Source organism: Acanthopagrus latus, chromosome 2, assembly GCF_904848185.1.
Source record: "Acanthopagrus latus isolate v.2019 chromosome 2, fAcaLat1.1, whole genome shotgun sequence".
Classification (NCBI taxonomy): domain Eukaryota; kingdom Metazoa; phylum Chordata; class Actinopteri; order Spariformes; family Sparidae; genus Acanthopagrus; species Acanthopagrus latus.
In genome coordinates, this window is record NC_051040.1 from 12,579,284 (window position 1) to 12,596,917 (window position 17,634).

Consider the following 17,634-nt stretch of genomic DNA (forward strand, 5'->3'; position numbering starts at 1 on the left):
TTACCAAATTAATATTTTAACATGAAGTCTTTACTCATGTATGACGTTTGAATATTTACACTACACTACAAATAAGACTGGTGGATATTACTGAGGCGGACTGATCTTTTCTGCCTTTATAAGAAAACCTCCCTGCTGATAAAGGCAGAGAAGTTGGCCATCCTCCCTTTTTAGAGGCAGGGGGGATAAATTAGTAATTAGTTGAAATAGACATTAATTAATGAGTAAGAGTTACCATTTACCATCAATTCCACAAAGCTCTTGTGCATATTGTCCATTCTTAGTTACACCGTGGTTGCAAGTATTCCCTTGCCTCCTATCATTAGGCTATGTCTTTACTAAAAAGGCACGATCGTTCACGTTGAGATTTGATATTCCCGACGGCACTTGAAGGCATCTAGAAAGCTACCGTACCACAGGTGCTTAAAAGACATCCATGGATGAATAACTGTATTTTTGTAAATGTACGTTTTTTATATTCATTTCTGGCAAATCATTATATTGATTATGTTAAAAACATAAAGGCCTAATTTTGGCAATGTTATTTAAACGAGTGACAAAATCAGATAAATAATCCCAAAGTTGACCACTCAAGTACCAACTGGACAGAGTGTGTAACTGCCCCAGACACACAGGGATCCCACAAGCCATTGCATGATTACCTGATCTTGAAATCGTGTTTTGAGGAGGGTCTTTGCATTGCAACCTATTCCCTAAGGCCCTCCCTTTTCCAGCAAGTTTTGTGCTTATTTAGAAAACTCCAAAAAAATGTTTGTAATCAAAAAACATCACACAGTAAACCTGGAATCATGTAATATGCTATTATAGGAGTACTTGTGCTGCACAGAGAGTGGGACAGACAGAGGGCATAGCAGAGTATCTCATTTTTGCCTCAGGCCCCTCAAGCAAGTTAATGACCTTGGGTACAGGGGAAATACATGCAATTCTGGTTTTGTTAATGCATGTTGAGGTTAACAGATCTGCAGTTTGATTTGTGAGGGTCTTACAAGCTAAACTAAAAAAAAAAATGAAAATGTAATATAGACATGCCATACAAAATGTGCCTAAGTCAGGGAAAGAAATGAATAATTATTTTCTATATGCATACCATATAAGAACATACACGATCTTGACTTGGAAAACAAATTATGTGATACACACTCCATGTGTACATGTTGTTGTTTTAATAAAACACACAGCCTGGAACCATGTGCAAGTAATCTAGCAATACTATTATAGCAAAGACAGTCTAGCACATATTTGGCTGAATTAAATCGATTTTCTTGGGGTACTGTGTTCGAATTGAGAGCGTCATTGAGTAATATACAACAGTCTTAAAAATGTATTAAAATAATTTTTAAGTGTAATGTGTTAAAACTTTTGTGCATTCTGGTTTCACAGCCTTACATCTGTATTTATACTATTTCTCAAGAATTTAATCCTCTCATACCACTAACCTCATACCAAATATGGTTTTATCAGCCTTTTAATTTAATTTTTAATTTAATTTAATTTAATTTAATTTAATTTAATTTAATTTGAATGTTTTTTTAAGGAAATCTATTCAGGCGAACAAAGAGAGTCCCGGGGTCCTTAACTCCTGCATGACGTCATCAAGCCTCCCTCGGTCCTCGGTGGGGAAAACGTGGAGGACTGTACTTCACGGTGTGTTTTGCTTTCTCTTGTCTAAAGTAACTCCAGCAAGATGTCATCTCTCGCTTGTTCCAGTTCTAGGCATCGAATAATTGTGGTCGACATTTTGAGCTTGTTTCTTCTCGAATATCCGTCAGAATCACTCGTGAAAACTAGCAATTTAGCATCTAATGCTAACTGATATTGGATGTAGAACATCAGCTAGCAGCGTTAACTACTGAGTTCACACTGCATATTTTCAGTGATATAGCAGTCTTGATACATCTATTTAAGAGCGTAAACTCTGGAATAACGAGCCCATATTCTTACTGTGTTTACCTCCTGTTTAAAAAGGCTAGTAGTTGTTACACCATGTTAACTACCAGCTAACTGACTTTTTCCCATCACCTTTCCCCCTCTCAGAGCTTTGACAGGGCCATTTAAACCTGTCACATTTCTGTCCTCAGAGATCATTGGACTATACTAAGATCGTCTGACCCACACTGACCTGTCAAGTTGACAAGAATGGAGTACATGCAAGCTCCTGCCACAAGCAGCCAGGGGAATATGTAAGTCAACAAAACGTAACAGCTCTTGTCCTTTAATCTGTGGTATTGTCTGAATCCACGTTCACCACTATAGACCTTTCTTATTATTGATATTCAAGAAGACTTTATTTATCCCGAGGGAAATTGTCTGATATGTTTGCTTGTCATCAATGGAAAACACATCTTGTCTGTTACCACATCTACCTGGAGTACAGGCATTAACAAAGACATAAGTATTGACTTTTTGTCAAGTCAAAAGATTTACAATGACATATAAAGTGTTATTGACAGATGATGAAGCAGACATTTCTTCCTCTGTAGTTGTCCAAATAAGAGTACAAAATCCCAATCAATTCTAGGCTGAAGATCTGGTAATCAGTCATAGTAAACATGAATTTGTGTCACAAGCTATATGGCACGAAAGAACAGGCTGCATTTATAAAGGATTTTATCTATTTCTCCTAAATTGGTCTGACTGTTCAGACTGTTTGTCTGAAGCTGCTGAGAGAATCATTTACTGAGAAATTTAACAAAAGATGTTGGGTTGTCTCCAGTCTGCAAGATTAAAAGGGGCTTCATGAATTCGGTAGCTTCTTTGACTTGATGGCTGGCTTCCTGTTGCTGTTTTTAGTCTCAAATGGCAAAGCTTCTCACTTGGACTGTAACAGAGCCACTAAAAAGAGTTTTCTAAACCATCTGTGATTTCAGCCGCTCTTCAACACAATGTTGATGTAATTTTGACAGTACTTTAAACATCTACATGCTCATAATCTATGATCATACAGAAAATGGAGCTGATTTATTAAATAAACTATGACATGCTTCAGTCAGTGTCAGCACTACTGTATAGCTCATTTTGTCTTTATTGAATATCCAAAAAACAGAATTTGCTGATCAAACCAAAGGTGTAAAATAACACATTATTCATTAATTTTCTCCTCCTCAGCCTGTGCTGTACATGTGGAGTCCCCATTCCTCCCAACCCAGCCAACATGTGTGTAGCCTGCCTGCGTACTCAGGTGGACATCTCGGAGGGAATCCCCAAGCAAGTCACAGCGCACTTTTGCAAACAGTGTGAAAGGTTTGTTTTTTATTTACAGGGTGATATACAGATGAGATCATTGTTTCCCTTTGGAAAACATTTATGATTACTAGAAGTTCTTTTCTGTCTTCAAAAAGTAATTTTCTTTTTTTAATAAAAAAAAAAAAAGTAGGCTTAAATGGACATCTTCCTCTTTCATGCAGGTATTTGCAGCCTCCAGCCACCTGGGTGCAGTGTGCCCTGGAGTCCAGGGAACTGCTGGCTCTTTGTCTCAAAAAAATCAAGAGCTCGATGACCAAAGTAAGTTTTTATCTTACTAGGATGCACATTTTAGGCCGTTTCCTTAACTGACAGTCAGCTGCATCAACAATCGATTATTAATCAATGATTACTAATACATTAAATATTGTAGGTGTTTTTCCCTAAAAAAATATTACCACTGACATGATCTATGTTTCATGCATTATCCGAGCAGGCTAATTCGAAGAGTTAAAAAAACAGATAAAGTAAACACCAATTTACTTGAATGAAAAACTGAATAATGCAATGAAATCAATTCATAAATGCCAGACTAGCCAATAGACATAAATTATGCATGATGATGCAGTGTGATGTCATAAAGTCACTGAATCAAAGGTGGGGCTACTGATGAGGCATTTCAGGAGCAGTCTTTTCTGTGGGAGAGAGGAGCTCCTGTTGGTGCAGACTTTGACCTTTTGAACTTTAAAGATCTTTTTCTTGCACAAGCACCTATAAATCACTGAAGGAAATGAAAAACAATTAGAGGGATAGATTTTTAATTTCGGCACATTATTTCTTAGTGACAACTTTGTTTAACCTTTTCATGCTGCCAAATCCAACACAAGGAATTTTAGAATGAATAGAAAGTTGAATCAACCCCTTTGACACAGCTCCAACGTAAACAAACATTGTCATTTTCAACAACACTTCTCTCCTCACAGGTGCGTCTCATTGATGCTGGCTTCCTGTGGACAGAGCCACACTCCAAAAGGATTAAGTTGAAAGTAACCATCCAGAAAGAGGTACGAGAACAGAGTGGAAGTGATAAGTGTGGGAGAGTGACATTCAAACAAACAGAAAAAAAAACTGATCTAGGACCTGAGACAGGCAACATGTTTTTCGTTTAAGGGTTATCTGGGTTATTTGTTTAGGAGGTAATTGGCAGAAATCACAGTTTATATGAGAATTGAAACCCTCTGGTTAACATGAAAATAATAACATCACACACGTAAATTACTACAAAGCGACATTTTATGAGATAATCTTATATGCAACAGAGTAAATGAAGTCTTCTGTTCATGAGTTGTGTGTGTTTGAGAGAAGTGAGTTTTGCCAGAGGCTGTCATCTCATCTCTTTGACCTTTAGTGAGAACCTGAGCCCTGTGCTTATCAGGGCCAACTCTCTTGTTTGTGCTGTCTCCAGGTCCTACCTCTCCAATCTATCTAAAAAGCAACTTGGTGACATGTTGAGATTTTCTTCCCATGAAGTGAATTTTGTCGCTGTTTTTGTCGCTGTTTGCTGCACAGTTCAAGCAGATGGTGTAAATTGTTGCTGTATTTGCCTCTCCAGGTGATGAATGGCGCCATCCTACAGCAGGTGTTTGTGGTCGAGTTTGTCATCCAGTACCAGATGTGTGACGACTGCCACCGTGTGGAAGCCAAGGACTTCTGGAAGGCCGTCGTTCAAGTTAGGCAGAAGGTAGGCGTCTGTGCTTTAATGAAATATCCTCATCTGTTATATCTGCTGTTTGATTTAACCTGAACTCTTGACGACATTTTCAAGGTTTGAAAAACATATGAAGCAGAATGTGCATCAATGTTAAATGCCTGATTTTAGGAAGTATGTATTGATTAGTTGAAACATTAAATGCAAGTGTGAGATAAATCCTGTGAATCTGGTAAAAAGCTTTGAAAACCCAATCATGCGCTGGGCTGGAAAAACACATACAAGTAAAGTGATACTGAAAGGCTACAAAGGATGTAAATGTAAAACATTAACAACAAAAAATGTTGCCAGTTAAATTTTTGGTGACCTGATTATTTAACTCCTGTTAAATAGTGTGTAGTTTGGTTCCTCATTTTTCCATCTTAAGTGTCCTCAGCTTACTCTTTCTTTTCACAATCTTTTAATGCTGTGTTATTTTTGCAATTGCATGTTAAAACCCGAACCCTGTTCATTCCATGTTAAAAAAACTTGGATCTCTAGGTATTTGGCAGGAAATACAAACACTTAATCCTCAATGGATTGCACTTTTCTGTTTTCTCTCATCAGTGATGTGTTACAGAGACAGTAGATGATCGAGATGATTGGTCAGACGCAGGTGAATTCGGTCCAACTGTAGATTAAAAGATTGAGCCTCTCCTACCACTTTTTTAATGCCTCCTCCTTCTGCTAATGGCTACCGTCCAAAGCAAAGAAGCAATTGTAAGATTCCCAGTGTGACCTAGACTCCACAATGTGCTATGAAAAGACAGAGTGAAACACTTGATTGTATAAGGTATGCAGGCTTTGTTACTTACTGATCTGCTAGAACGAATACTGTTTTGGAACCGTCTCATGTCCCAGTGGTCGGAGGAAACCCATATCAGCGAGGGAACAGATTTTGACATAGCACTGAACGACTGTCCGTCCCCCTCTTGTTTTACCTCGGTTTCTGTCACACTCCCTCTTCACCTTCTTTGCTTCTTCCATCAGCGAGGTTCTTTGTCCTTTGCAGTGTAGAGTTTCTACAGTTATTCCAGTTGTTCCACCATTACCTTGGGAAAGTGACCAGGGAAGACAAGGCCTCTTCCTGTTGTTGTGCGCAGTGCCAGACACACTTCCTTTGTGTAACAATGTCACCTTCATTTTTGCGCAAATGTAGGCTGAATAGCATAGTGAAAGCGAGTTTTTGTAGGGAACCAATCTACACGTGGATTGTGTTATTTTTCGAGAGCCATTACACTCTGCTATCAGTATGTACTGCAGAATGATTAGTTGAAGTTAAGTTTAACCTAGCTGAAATAAGCTTCTGCCACTGTTCACAATAAATCAAACATTAAATCATGTCTCTTCATTGAAATGCTTTCAGAAGTTTGAATTAGAAACATACTAGAATCTTTCAGTCTACTTGTTCTTGCTTGTTTCCCAGCTGTGCTGTTCAGTGGAAAGAAAAATATCAATGTGTTTTTCTGATTGGTCAGAGGTGGCAGATGCCAGGCTGTCTGTTGTGTCATACCAGTAAATAAATGAATAATTGGGTCGCAGGGCCTCGGGGAACTGTATGAACGTCTGTATAATCACGATGATGCTGAAAATCTGTTTTTTTCACAGACGGCTCATAAAAAGACTTTCTACTATCTGGAGCAGCTGATCCTCAAGCATAAACTCCATCAAAATTCCCTCAACATCAAAGAAATCCACGGTAGGTCAATGTGATTTTTTATATATATTTCAACATGTTTTAAAGGGGAGGGGCCTGCTGTATCCCTCAGGGCCTCTAACTGAATTAGTCGGAAAAGCAGGAAAACTTGTCTCATCCGTCACCAGCGTAACCAATGTGGATTAGGCCTAAGCGGAACATAATGATGTGTCGAGTGTTAATTACCTCTTCCAGTACCAGACTGCAAGCCATGCATGCGTATCACTGGCGCCAATCAGTCCATGCAGCTGTCCTCGTGTGGGCCTCAGAGGGGCACGCGTTGGGCATCTAATCAGTGTTCTGTAATCAGAGCAGGCATTCCAGACAAGATTCCTGCGATGCAAGCTTGATTCATACCCTATTTAGAGATGCTAACTGCTGCATCATACATACAGGCACACAGAGAGGCATCCGCACACTCAGGCCCACATGCTGTGCAGTGATAGACAGCTCAGCAGCAGCACTCTGTGCTCTTGGACGGCACTGTGAAGCAGAGATTTGGCTGAGAAGTGTGATTTAAATCATCTCCACATCTCGGCTAGACTTAAAAGCTTTATGAAGGGTACAACATGTGGCTGCCATATTTTCTCCAAGCTTTGTGTGTGTGTGTGTGTGTGTGTGTGTGTGTGTGTGTGCGTGTGCGTGTGTACATGTACATATGCGTAGGGTGTAGACCTGCGAAGCAAGCATGTGATGTATTTATTGGTGCAGGTTGTGAAGGTTTTGCTCTTCTTTCTCAGATGGGATTGATTTCTACTATGGCTCCAAGCAGCACGCTCAGAAGATGGTTGACTTCCTTCAGTGCACCGTGCCCTGCAGGTGAGAGACCTGCCTATAGAAATCGGGCTCTACTGCCACAGTAAGACCTGTCTTTGCTAGGGGTGGGAAGTACTGAGTAACTCTAGGTTGCCCACGATAATTTCATTATCATGATACAGCAGTTCTGCAATAATTGATACATTGCAAGACAAGCCACTAATGATGTGTCATGATATCTGTTAAACTGAATTATACAAAATACTCCTAAAAAGCCAAAGGGAAGGAATTATTTATAAATTCACTGTGTTGTGGTATCAGTTTCACAGAATTTGACATGAACTGAGATGAAACGATGTACAAAAGTGCAAGGAGTATTAGCTCACAATAGTATCATGATATATTGCCCTATTCATATTTTGTCCCACCCCTAGTCGTTATGCTGCCTTTGTCTTTCTACACTCATCAATACAACAGCAGAATAATGCCGGCCCAGTGTGTAAAGATATGTAACACAACATAACGTTTTCAATTTCTTGTCTTCCCTCCTGTGCCGTGTTACAGCCACAGAACGGTCACTTGAGCTGATTGTGGCTGTTCTAGACACTTTTAGATGTTCGTTTTTCCACATTTCAGATGTATCGTGGCATCTACAGCACAACAAAGTTGGAAATATTAAGAATATACACACTTGAAACAGACATACACCTAAATGATTTAACTACTAGCCTACTCACCAGTGGTAGAAACACTGAAAAAGTCAACAAGTCAACAAGTCAACAATATCAGGCGGACATGTGGGAGCAAAAAAAAAGTTATACAAGCCAGGTAATGGAGACGACCTGGTGGAATCGAGGGGTGAAGGTATAATGATCCTTGAAGAGGATGTGTAAAAGAGGCTTAAGACAACCTTGTCCTCATAAGGCTCGGCATGAGAACAACATCCCCCTTTTATTTAGATGCAAATGACGAGAGGATTCAAGCTGATTATGACTGCTGACTTTCAGCAGTTGCCTTCATCCAAAAAATCTCGAAGTTTCTGAGCATATGTGGAGGTGTCACCGAGATATAATTCACTATAAGGTGTATATCAAAATGTTGTGGTGAAAAAATGTCCTCATAAAAAATGCATGAAAAAATAATATTTGCAAAACAAAAACTGCAGGTGTTTCAGGATGAGAGAAACACAAACTTTACATAATCCATCTCCTGGATGCAGAGACGGCATGTTGACCTCCAAAGAACACACAGGTTATTCCATGTGTAAACAACATCTTATTGTTTTAAGGCAGCGTTGTCAATATACTTATTTAACTGAGACAGTGTAAACTCTCTGCAAAAATGAAAACTTTCTCTTTCCTGTTTTAAAGGTCAAAGACATCCCAGCGCCTCATCTCTCACGACATCCATTCAAACACCTACAACTATAAGAGCACCTTCTCTGTGGAGATCGTACCCGTCTGCAAGGTATCCAGCAACCTTTATATTTAGTTAACTATTAACTTAATTGGATTTGGAATCCGCAGAGCTGAGACACACCCGTATCTGCTGGACAAGCCTGAGCTGTTCTTTAGACGTCACCTCTAAAGCCTTCACTCTGTCGGTTTAGTAGGAATGTTGCGTTAGAACGCTGACTAATGATGAATTTTTCTTGTGATGTGTGTGTTTTACATGATAATTATGCTATCAATTTTGATAGCATAATCAATAGCATTAGGGGACAACAAACTACATTTCAATATATGACCGTGTGTAGTGAAATGATGCAAAATGCAATTCATACATTCATGGCAAGGTGTTTTCATGTAATGAAAACAGGAATTTGATTAGTGCTCTGCTTGTTTTGTTCTTGAAGTTCAGAGCAGAAACTTTTAATCCAGACAGACACTCTTTATCTAAACTGTAGGTTAACCAGAGCTTTCCTCTGGGAAAAGAGCTTTTAGACACTTCTGTACTTCTACAACAACTCTAAAGTCTTTTTTACTTTCTCTTCGACCTCAGTTTGACCTCAGGTTGTCTTGTTTTTTTATCTGGTTTCCAGGACAATGTAGTGTGCCTTCCACCACGGCTGGCTCAGAGCCTGGGGAACATGGGTCAAGTGTGTGTGTGCGTCCGTGTCACCAGCACCATCCACCTCATCGATCCTAACACCTTGCAAAGTGAGTACTTCTACCACCGGAGCACTGCTGAGTTTTACAGGTCCAACTGACACCGCAGACAAGTTTCAGTACAACAAACCCTGCTGTGGTTACGTATAGCTCCTGTCTGGTGTGTCTGGTTGTCATCAGCTGAGTGTGAGCTTGTATCCACACTCACTCATTCAGTGAGCTCTATGTATAGGCATAGTGGAAGACCTGATGTGCAACATGTCAGAGTTTTCCAAAGATTTTTCATGCTGTGTACTAAGGAATTTAGCCCAAGACTGACCTGTGTGTCAAATTTTGTTAGTTTGAATGCATAACAGCAGGGGGAGCTGATATTCTTATGAGCTGTCATTGCATTGATGTTAAAGTATATACAAAAATCACAAAATTTCAAGACCTTACATTAATAAATTCTTGAATATATTTGATCCAGAAAGTACCATAAATTGAAGAGCTTAATTTGACTGCCGACTTTATTAGGGCCTCAACGAACATGAGTGATTAATGTTATTATAAGTTCAATTCTTTGTCATAAAATGGTAAAAAAAAAAGAGGAAAATAAAGCCCTGACTTGTATTGTTTTGTCTGCTCATTAGTCTAAAACTCAAGATTGCCGGTTCAGTAGAAAAAAGAGCAGTTGACTGGCCACAATGCAATTTTTTTTTTTTTTTTTTTTTCAAATCATATGTGTTGTGCTATATGTCTACTTCATGCCAGTATAAAGTCCAAACAATGACACAAATAGTTTTTTATGTATTGTCAATGATGTTTAGAGTGACCTGGAAACGATAAACGTGTTGACGCCTCATCCCTGGAAGACTTTCTTAAATTTTTATAAGTTCAGTGTCTGGGGATCCTCTCTGATCACTGCGCAAAAACAAAACTTTGTTATTCACTGCTTTGACTGAAACTGGATCAAATTTTACGGAGAACATTTTTTCAGGGTATCTGTCTGATATCCTCTGGTGACGGATGAGTTTTACTCAACTGTTAGTGTAGCTGCACCTAGCAGTCCTAGCTGACTTGGTGTGTTCATGTGCGTAATGTTGGATGGTGAAAAGACGTTTTTGTGTATTTTATTGCTCAGAACATTTGAACAACACAATGACAGCTGTTTTCAGTATTTCACTGACGAGGAATAGCAAAGGAAATGATACAATGATTATACAAGACACGACTTTGATGAAAATTTCTTACATCAACTTAATGTTTACTTTCTTCCACCATGTTTCAGCATCATATGATGTCAACTCAACAACTTGTGTATCAACATTTTCTCAGATTTTCTGAGTTGTTGTTCCGACTAAGGAGGGCATTCATGTGAATTTTCACAGATAGCATGATAGCAGATGAATGTACATTCAGGTTTGGGTTGCCAGGAAGACCACCTTGGTACTTGATCACTGCCATAAAAGTGGCCTGTGGGAGTGTTCTGTAAATGCCAGTCAATATCCGCAACAAGTCCCTCTCTAGCTGCCTGTGTCTAATTTTACAGGAAACATAAATCTGAAGAATCAAATCCCTGCCAACTGTTTCATGGAAACTTGAAGTTGTATTTTTGGATTGCACTTAATCCAATAATACATAACTGTAATAATAATAACTGCTCCAAGTTTTACATATTTATGCATTCACATATTTTAGTGTTTAATGAAGAAGATTAAAAGCGTTTCCTGTATATCACCATGGAGATCTAACTGGGAGTAGTTGAAACCCTTCTGCTGCTCTAAGCCGGCCCCAGTCTGCTGACCACATGTTCATCACAGCGGTCTTAACTCAACAGCTTCCCTCTGCGTTCAGTCACGACAGAGCTCGAGACACACTTCCAAAAAGAGAAGAGAAAAATCCTAAGTTTGCATTTTGGATGCTGTCATGGCAATTTCCATCTTATTTGGAGGGATTTATAATCAATACAAGTGTGGTGACAATTAGTGATGATGCCTTTCCTCCGTATCTGGTGTAATCACTCATTAATCCAGAGGCTGAGACGCTCCTCGACAGAATTCTGACATTTTGGAAGCGGCACATGCGTTTTTAATTACTCTTCAAAGAGCGGGCTATTTTTGTTGCAGAAAGTTTTTCAGCAGGCTGAATAGCAGAAAGCGCCTCGAGGCAGAGCTCTGCGCGACAGATTTGGGCTGCAGAAGGCAATTAACTCTGGTATTAAAAATATTTGTGTTGCTGTTTGTCTGCGAAGACAGACAGAAACACATCGCTCTGTTTACTTGGAATATAAACAGATAGAAGAACACTTAGACAGATACATCACAGACGTGTTATTTTGTAGAGATTATAAATTTTAAAGTTTGAGTTGTCAGAAATATCTAAACGTATCGAAAGTGACTAATTTAATTGAGCCGCTGTTTGTCTGCGAGAATGAGAAGCAAGTGATTTATCTAACTGTCTTTAACTATCAGGTAAATATGAGAAGAAACTGTTTTGTGCTGATGTTTCTGGCTGTCTGCTCTCGTGACCAGTAATCGTCAATAAATCATCTCTAACTCACTAGTTGCCGAGGTGGATGGGAACACATACTGGCGCAACCCCTTCAACAGTCTGTGTAACCCACGGCAGCTGGAGGAGTTCATCGTTATGGACATTGACACCATCCGAGACCAGAAGCTGGGTGCTGGTGCCGGCATCAGGTCCAATAAGGTGCGTGCGTGCGTGCGTGCGTGCGTGCGTGCGTGTGTGTGTGTGTGTGTTGTTGCAGAACAGATTGCATTATGAGGGAACATTGCTTTTCTTTCTGGAAGCAAAATCAATAGTGAACCATTACATTATCCCTGAGCCTGTATGCAGGATTCAAGCCAGAACAACACACAAGAGCGTTTGTTCCGATGATGCAGGGAATGAGGTTTGTAGGGAACAATGTTCGCTCTCTCCTTCCTCCTCGCCTGAATGTTGCATTAGTATCGATACAACTGCCTGAACAGATTGGAGGGAAAGAACAAGAGTAATGTTGTTTCAGCTTCTCGAAAGTACATTTATATTCCCTCTGTGTGTTTGTTTGTGTGTGTGTGTGTGTGTTACAGCACACCCTGGCTGAAGTGTGGGTCCAGAAGACATCGGAGATGGACACCAGTCAGCAGTATCACTGCCGTACATTCCTGGGCCACCTGCTCAACATCGGAGACCTGGTGATGGGGTGTGTATGAGGTTATTGGGGAAAAGAAGGGATGCAAGATAAATTATGAAGTAGTTTTCTCATTTTGTCGATGAAAAGCATAGAGATATAAGAGTAAATCCTCTATTGTGCATCCCTAACTAGAAGTTCTTGGCATTAATGACTAACAGATGATGTCTGCAGGCCTTAAAAGTCGTTAGTCTTAAATTTTCATCTGTGAGTTATTGATCACCCCAAACGTTTGATCCAAGGTCATTTATCCATATTTGATTTTTTTGTCCAAATGTGTCAGACTGCACATTTCTGTAGTACTAAACCTAATACAGTCTTTTTTACTTAATACTTGCACTTTCCTCTTAGCAGCATTTAGGCAAAGCTAAGTAAACCCACTAATTATATTTCAAAATAAAACATGCGCAGGACCACAAACACACTACCTCTCAGAAATTTGGCATCATTTAGAAATGTCCAGATTTTTGAAAGAAAAAACATTAAATTGATCAGAAGTGCAGACTAGACAATATTAATGTGATAAAAGACTATTTTAGCTGGAAATGGCTGATTTTAATGGAATAACTACACAAGTATACAGAATACCAGTCTCAACAACCATCACTTCTGTCATCCAATGAGTGATTCCAAGTTTGTTGTGTTGACACACTAATTGATCATTTGAAAACTTTTCAGCCATCATGTCAGCTCGGCTGAAACTGTGGGAGGTGCTTCAGGAAACATGGTGTAAAGCTTCTTCAGATAACATCAATAGATTGACAGCTTAAATGCCAAATGTCTGCAAAGCTGTTATTGCTGCAAATGGAGGATTATCTGACAAAAGCAAAGTTTGAAGTACAAAATTATGATTTCAGTTAACTTAAATTACCTTGTCAATGTCTTGACTATATTTTCTAATAATTTAGCAACTCCTTTGTTGAATTAAAGTGTGAGTTTCATGGGGAGTTTGTACTACATACCTCTATAGTTACCTGCAATGTCTTGAATTTGATTAAATTTCTCACCCATTCTCACCCGACAGATTTGACTTCGCTAATTCCAACGTCAATGACGAGTCCCTGAACAAGATGAACCCTCACCACATTCCTGATGTGGTAAGACTCTCCTGCACTTCACTTAACATCCCCTGTGAATAAACCTGGACTTTTTATAGCTGTTGTAGACTTGATTAACACTGACCTCTGGTGGTAACATGAAATACTGACTGTCGATCTGATTCATTCTTGGTAAAATAATACATTGGTATGTTGACGATCTGCTGCAGTGTTTTAATTTCTGCACCCATGACCATTGACTGTTTAAGGTGCTGATCAAGAAGAGCTACGACCGCACCAGGAGGGTGAAGAGAAGGAACTGGAAGCTGCAGGAGATGCCCAGAGACCGCGAGGGCATGGACACAGATGATGAGAGGTAGGAGCTGAATGAATTCAAGCTTCAGAGATTTGTTCTCACAGTCACAGCTCGTCATTTGCTGGCCCGCTGTATTCAATATTTTTTGTTATTGGAAAAGACCAAAAACAACAATACACTCTCACTTCTCTACCCTGTCTGCAACAGTTAGACCCACTTGGTCCTACTTGACTGGTAAAATATAATTATTTAAATATATAATCTCAAATACAAGTCAGTGATGAGTGATTACATGTCTGCAGAAGGGCTAAATCATTTTCTAAAGCAGCAGGACACTGTACTGTGAAGCAAATATCTGCATTCGCTGGGGACTATTTCCAGTTGTAATACATATTTTTTGTTAAGGGAGTATTTACAGCAGCCAAACTATGTGTGTTGGATTGACTCGGTTCAAATTAAAGTGCCAATGGCCATCATGAAGAAAAACATGTCCCCAGTGCAACAGTGTGGCTCATTACAATGTTTTAATAGGTTTGGAGCTCTAATTAGCCATTTATGGCTCTGGCTACACAGACTCCTTAGTAGGACAAATTTGTGTTGGTTTGGACTTTTTGTGGGATGTGTTGACTATAAGACAAATGCAGAATATCGGATGTAGTGCATGCTGTGAACAGTACAGTCCTGAGCCATTTCCAGTTATGGTATCCGAACAGCCCTGGCCACACTTGATTGTAAGAGTGATCATAATATCCCTCATCCGGTCACAAGAACGTGTATAAATTTAGAAAACCTTGTCCTTTAAAAAATACCTTCCTGAATAAATAAAACAAAAGTTTAAACCTCAGTCGCATTTTAAGGCAATGAGGAAAGTTTCAGCACAAATATCTCTTGCACAGAAAATAAGGAAAAACACTTAACATAGCTGAGGTGATGACTAAAGACATGAAATTGTTTTGGTTAGCTAGTGAATAGTCTGAAAATGTGCCAACAATGCCAAGTACCCTGTGAACATAGTTTTGCCTGTGATGTCGCACCACACGGGTTTTTCCTTTAACTTGCTTTTCTGTCTTCAGACAATACCAGGACTTCCTGGAGGATCTGGAGGAGGATGAGGCTCTGAGGAAGAACGTAAACATCTACAGAGGTGAGGAGCTGGACACTGCTGACTTTTCACTGCACCAGTATCCCATGAGATTTCCGCCCTTCTTTTGAAATGTTTGTTTCCATTGTTGCAGCCTAAACTGCTCGTTTACCGTCAATGGCTGCTAATGGATCTAATGTCACAGTTTATTATAGACGATGTGTTGGATAGTTCATGAATAGATGTTGATTGCTTTTAATTTCAGATGCGTCAAAGATCCCGGTGGAGAGCGACACCGATGATGACGGAGCACCACGGATCTCCCTGGTGGAGATGCTGGAGGAGCTCAGCCTGTCAGATGCCACAGGAGGAGACGGCGCCGACATGATGACAGACTAGCTGCTCGCCGTCCTGCCTGTGTGACGCCGACAGCTTCTCCTGTTGAATACACATCTGCTGCTGATACCGTGATACAGTTACACACAGAGCTGAGACCTGACTGCAGATCGAGGACTGATTGAACCACCAACAAACAAGTGAAAATATCCACAGTTCATCACACTGTGGTTTAACGACTCATTTCAGTTGAAACCCATAAATTGTGAGTTATAATGGTGTCACTTAGTAACAAATACGCTTCTGCTGAGGAACTAGACTTTCAGTGGATTCTTTCCCCTTTTCATGAAAAATTTTGAAGTGATGTGGAAATGAAGTGCTTCTGGATCACTATACAAATAAATATTTCTGCTAATTCTCACTTTTTATTGATATTTTCAGGCGTAGGGATGTAAAGGATATTAGCTATGTCCCAAATCCATTGCACTTAGTAATTCTAGTCAGTATTTCTTTATATGCTAATCATCGTAAAAGGATGCAGTGCATTAAGAAGAGACGGTCTTGCTATGGGATCTCACCAGCCCAGGCGCCCATCAACATATTGACGTTCCAACCCAAGACTACTTAATGGCCATTACCACATCATGACACAAGTAGTAAGGTTGGACCAGACCTACCTTCGAACTCAGCCTTCATGTTAACCTCAACTATCACCACCTGTAAAGTTTTGCAAGCCTATCTTGTACGGTTGTGATGCTGACGTGTTGTCTGCCCATAGTAAAATGCCTGGCGTAGTACTTAAAACCACTGTTATGGTAGTTCCTGCTACAATAGGTGTCCAGGACCGCATTTTAGTGGACTGGAATGACTGAACCTGGGTTATTAACTGGAATGTGGGACAGGGGCATGAAGTGGCAGGGGCTCAGTTGCCTCTTCCCTGCATTTTGCAGTGATGACATACACACAGGCTCACAAGGTGAAAGCAATACACATCACATACTGCACAGCACATAGTACAAAAACTGTACATATCCACCAGAGGGAGCCTTTGATCACCTAGAAAAAGTACCTGATGCTTTCAAATATCAACAATCACACACCATAAACACACACGCACAAATCAAAGCTTCATCAATGCTGGATTTCACTTTGCATTTGCAAAATGATACATAAACATTTGGATTCTGCACCCAGGAATGTTCTTCAAAACAACATCGCTGTCCAAGTAGGGGCTTTTGGATGATATAAAGTTATAATTAACTCACTGCGTTAAGATATTAGCCAGATTTAATCTTGTCTGAAACTCTGGTACTATATAATCAATTTGTTGTTTCTGTAAACTATCTTTTTTTATTTTTTAAATGCTCATCACAATATCCCAGCAGCCAAAGTAACATCTTCAGATCGCGTCTGTCGTTCAAAACAAAAGTCTAAAACCTTAAGACTCTTTGTTTGCTGTCATAAATGACAAAGAAAAGGCACGAGTCCCCACATTTAAGAAGCTGCAAAAGGCACAATTTTGAATTTTTTAACAAAATGAATTGGTAATAAAAAGGAGGCGATTACTTCTTTCTCAGCTAACTATTGCCTGTGGTTAGATAGTCTCAGTTTGATGGATACAGTGCTGGAGCTATTGAACATTTTAATACCTTTATTGAAAATTAATGTGAAAAAGGCATGTGAGACTACTCCTTTTTTAAATTTGACAGCAGATAAAAACTTTATATCAATTTAATATCAAACCTTTTTGAATGATCCCTGCTAATTTTAGGAACATAAAACCACATCATGTGCTCACAAACTGAATCTAAACGAAATCCAAACCATTGCTGAACTCAGAGTTGGTTTAGAAGTTTTCTTTTTGTCAGCAGCTTTGCTGCATGGCCATGCACACCTACTAGAATGCAGCTTTATGTAATGAGACACAAGAGGAATGTGTGTTTTTCACGGGCTGTGTTAGTGTGTGTGACATTTGAACATGAAGAGGGAGGAGGAGGAGGAGGTCCAGTCCTGTTTTTCACAAACCTGAGCTGGCTGTTAACGGTAATCGGATCCACTTGGGAAAGTGAATGAGCTGAATCTCCTCTGGGTGTGGGTGGTGGGGGCAACAACAATGTGGAGCAGGGGGGGCTTCCTTTTTTTTCCTGATCACCCTCCTGCTGACCTGATTTTCTCACCATCTTT

At 39.7% G+C, this 17,634-nt stretch overlaps 1 protein-coding gene across 2 annotated transcripts; it reads left to right on the forward strand.

Annotated features, from left to right (window-relative positions):
• The first annotated feature begins 1,555 nt into the window (after positions 1-1,555).
• nmd3 (NMD3 ribosome export adaptor) lies at positions 1,556-15,871 on the forward strand. 2 transcript variants are annotated; one of them, XM_037119497.1, is made up of 16 exons: positions 1,556-1,665; positions 2,100-2,201; positions 3,127-3,261; positions 3,426-3,522; positions 4,185-4,265; positions 4,814-4,942; positions 6,557-6,647; positions 7,385-7,463; positions 8,771-8,867; positions 9,442-9,559; positions 12,054-12,199; positions 12,580-12,692; positions 13,705-13,777; positions 13,987-14,093; positions 15,107-15,177; positions 15,380-15,871. In XM_037119497.1, the coding sequence occupies exons 2-16, from the start codon at positions 2,158-2,160 to the stop codon at positions 15,511-15,513; spliced, it is 1,515 nt and encodes a 504-aa protein (XP_036975392.1). In that variant the 5' UTR covers positions 1,556-1,665; positions 2,100-2,157; the 3' UTR covers positions 15,514-15,871. The 2 variants fall into 2 exon arrangements, with proteins under 2 accessions (XP_036975392.1, XP_036975402.1); XM_037119507.1 differs by lacking the exon at positions 1,556-1,665 and adding an exon at positions 1,712-1,734.
• Positions 15,872-17,634: the final 1,763 nt, after the last annotated feature.

What these genes read in the sequence shown, in the direction of transcription:
- nmd3 (XM_037119497.1), top strand. Translation starts at nt 2,158, where the DNA reads ATGGAGTACATGCAAGCTCCTGCCACAAGCAGCCAGGGGAATAT. An exon ending in TTTTGCAAACAGTGTGAAAG is followed by an intron (nt 3,262 to 3,425) that starts GTTTGTTTTTTA and finishes TCTTTCATGCAG; the next exon opens with GTATTTGCAGCCTCCAGCCA. An exon ending in TCAAGAGCTCGATGACCAAA is followed by an intron (nt 3,523 to 4,184) that starts GTAAGTTTTTAT and finishes CTCTCCTCACAG; the next exon opens with GTGCGTCTCATTGATGCTGG.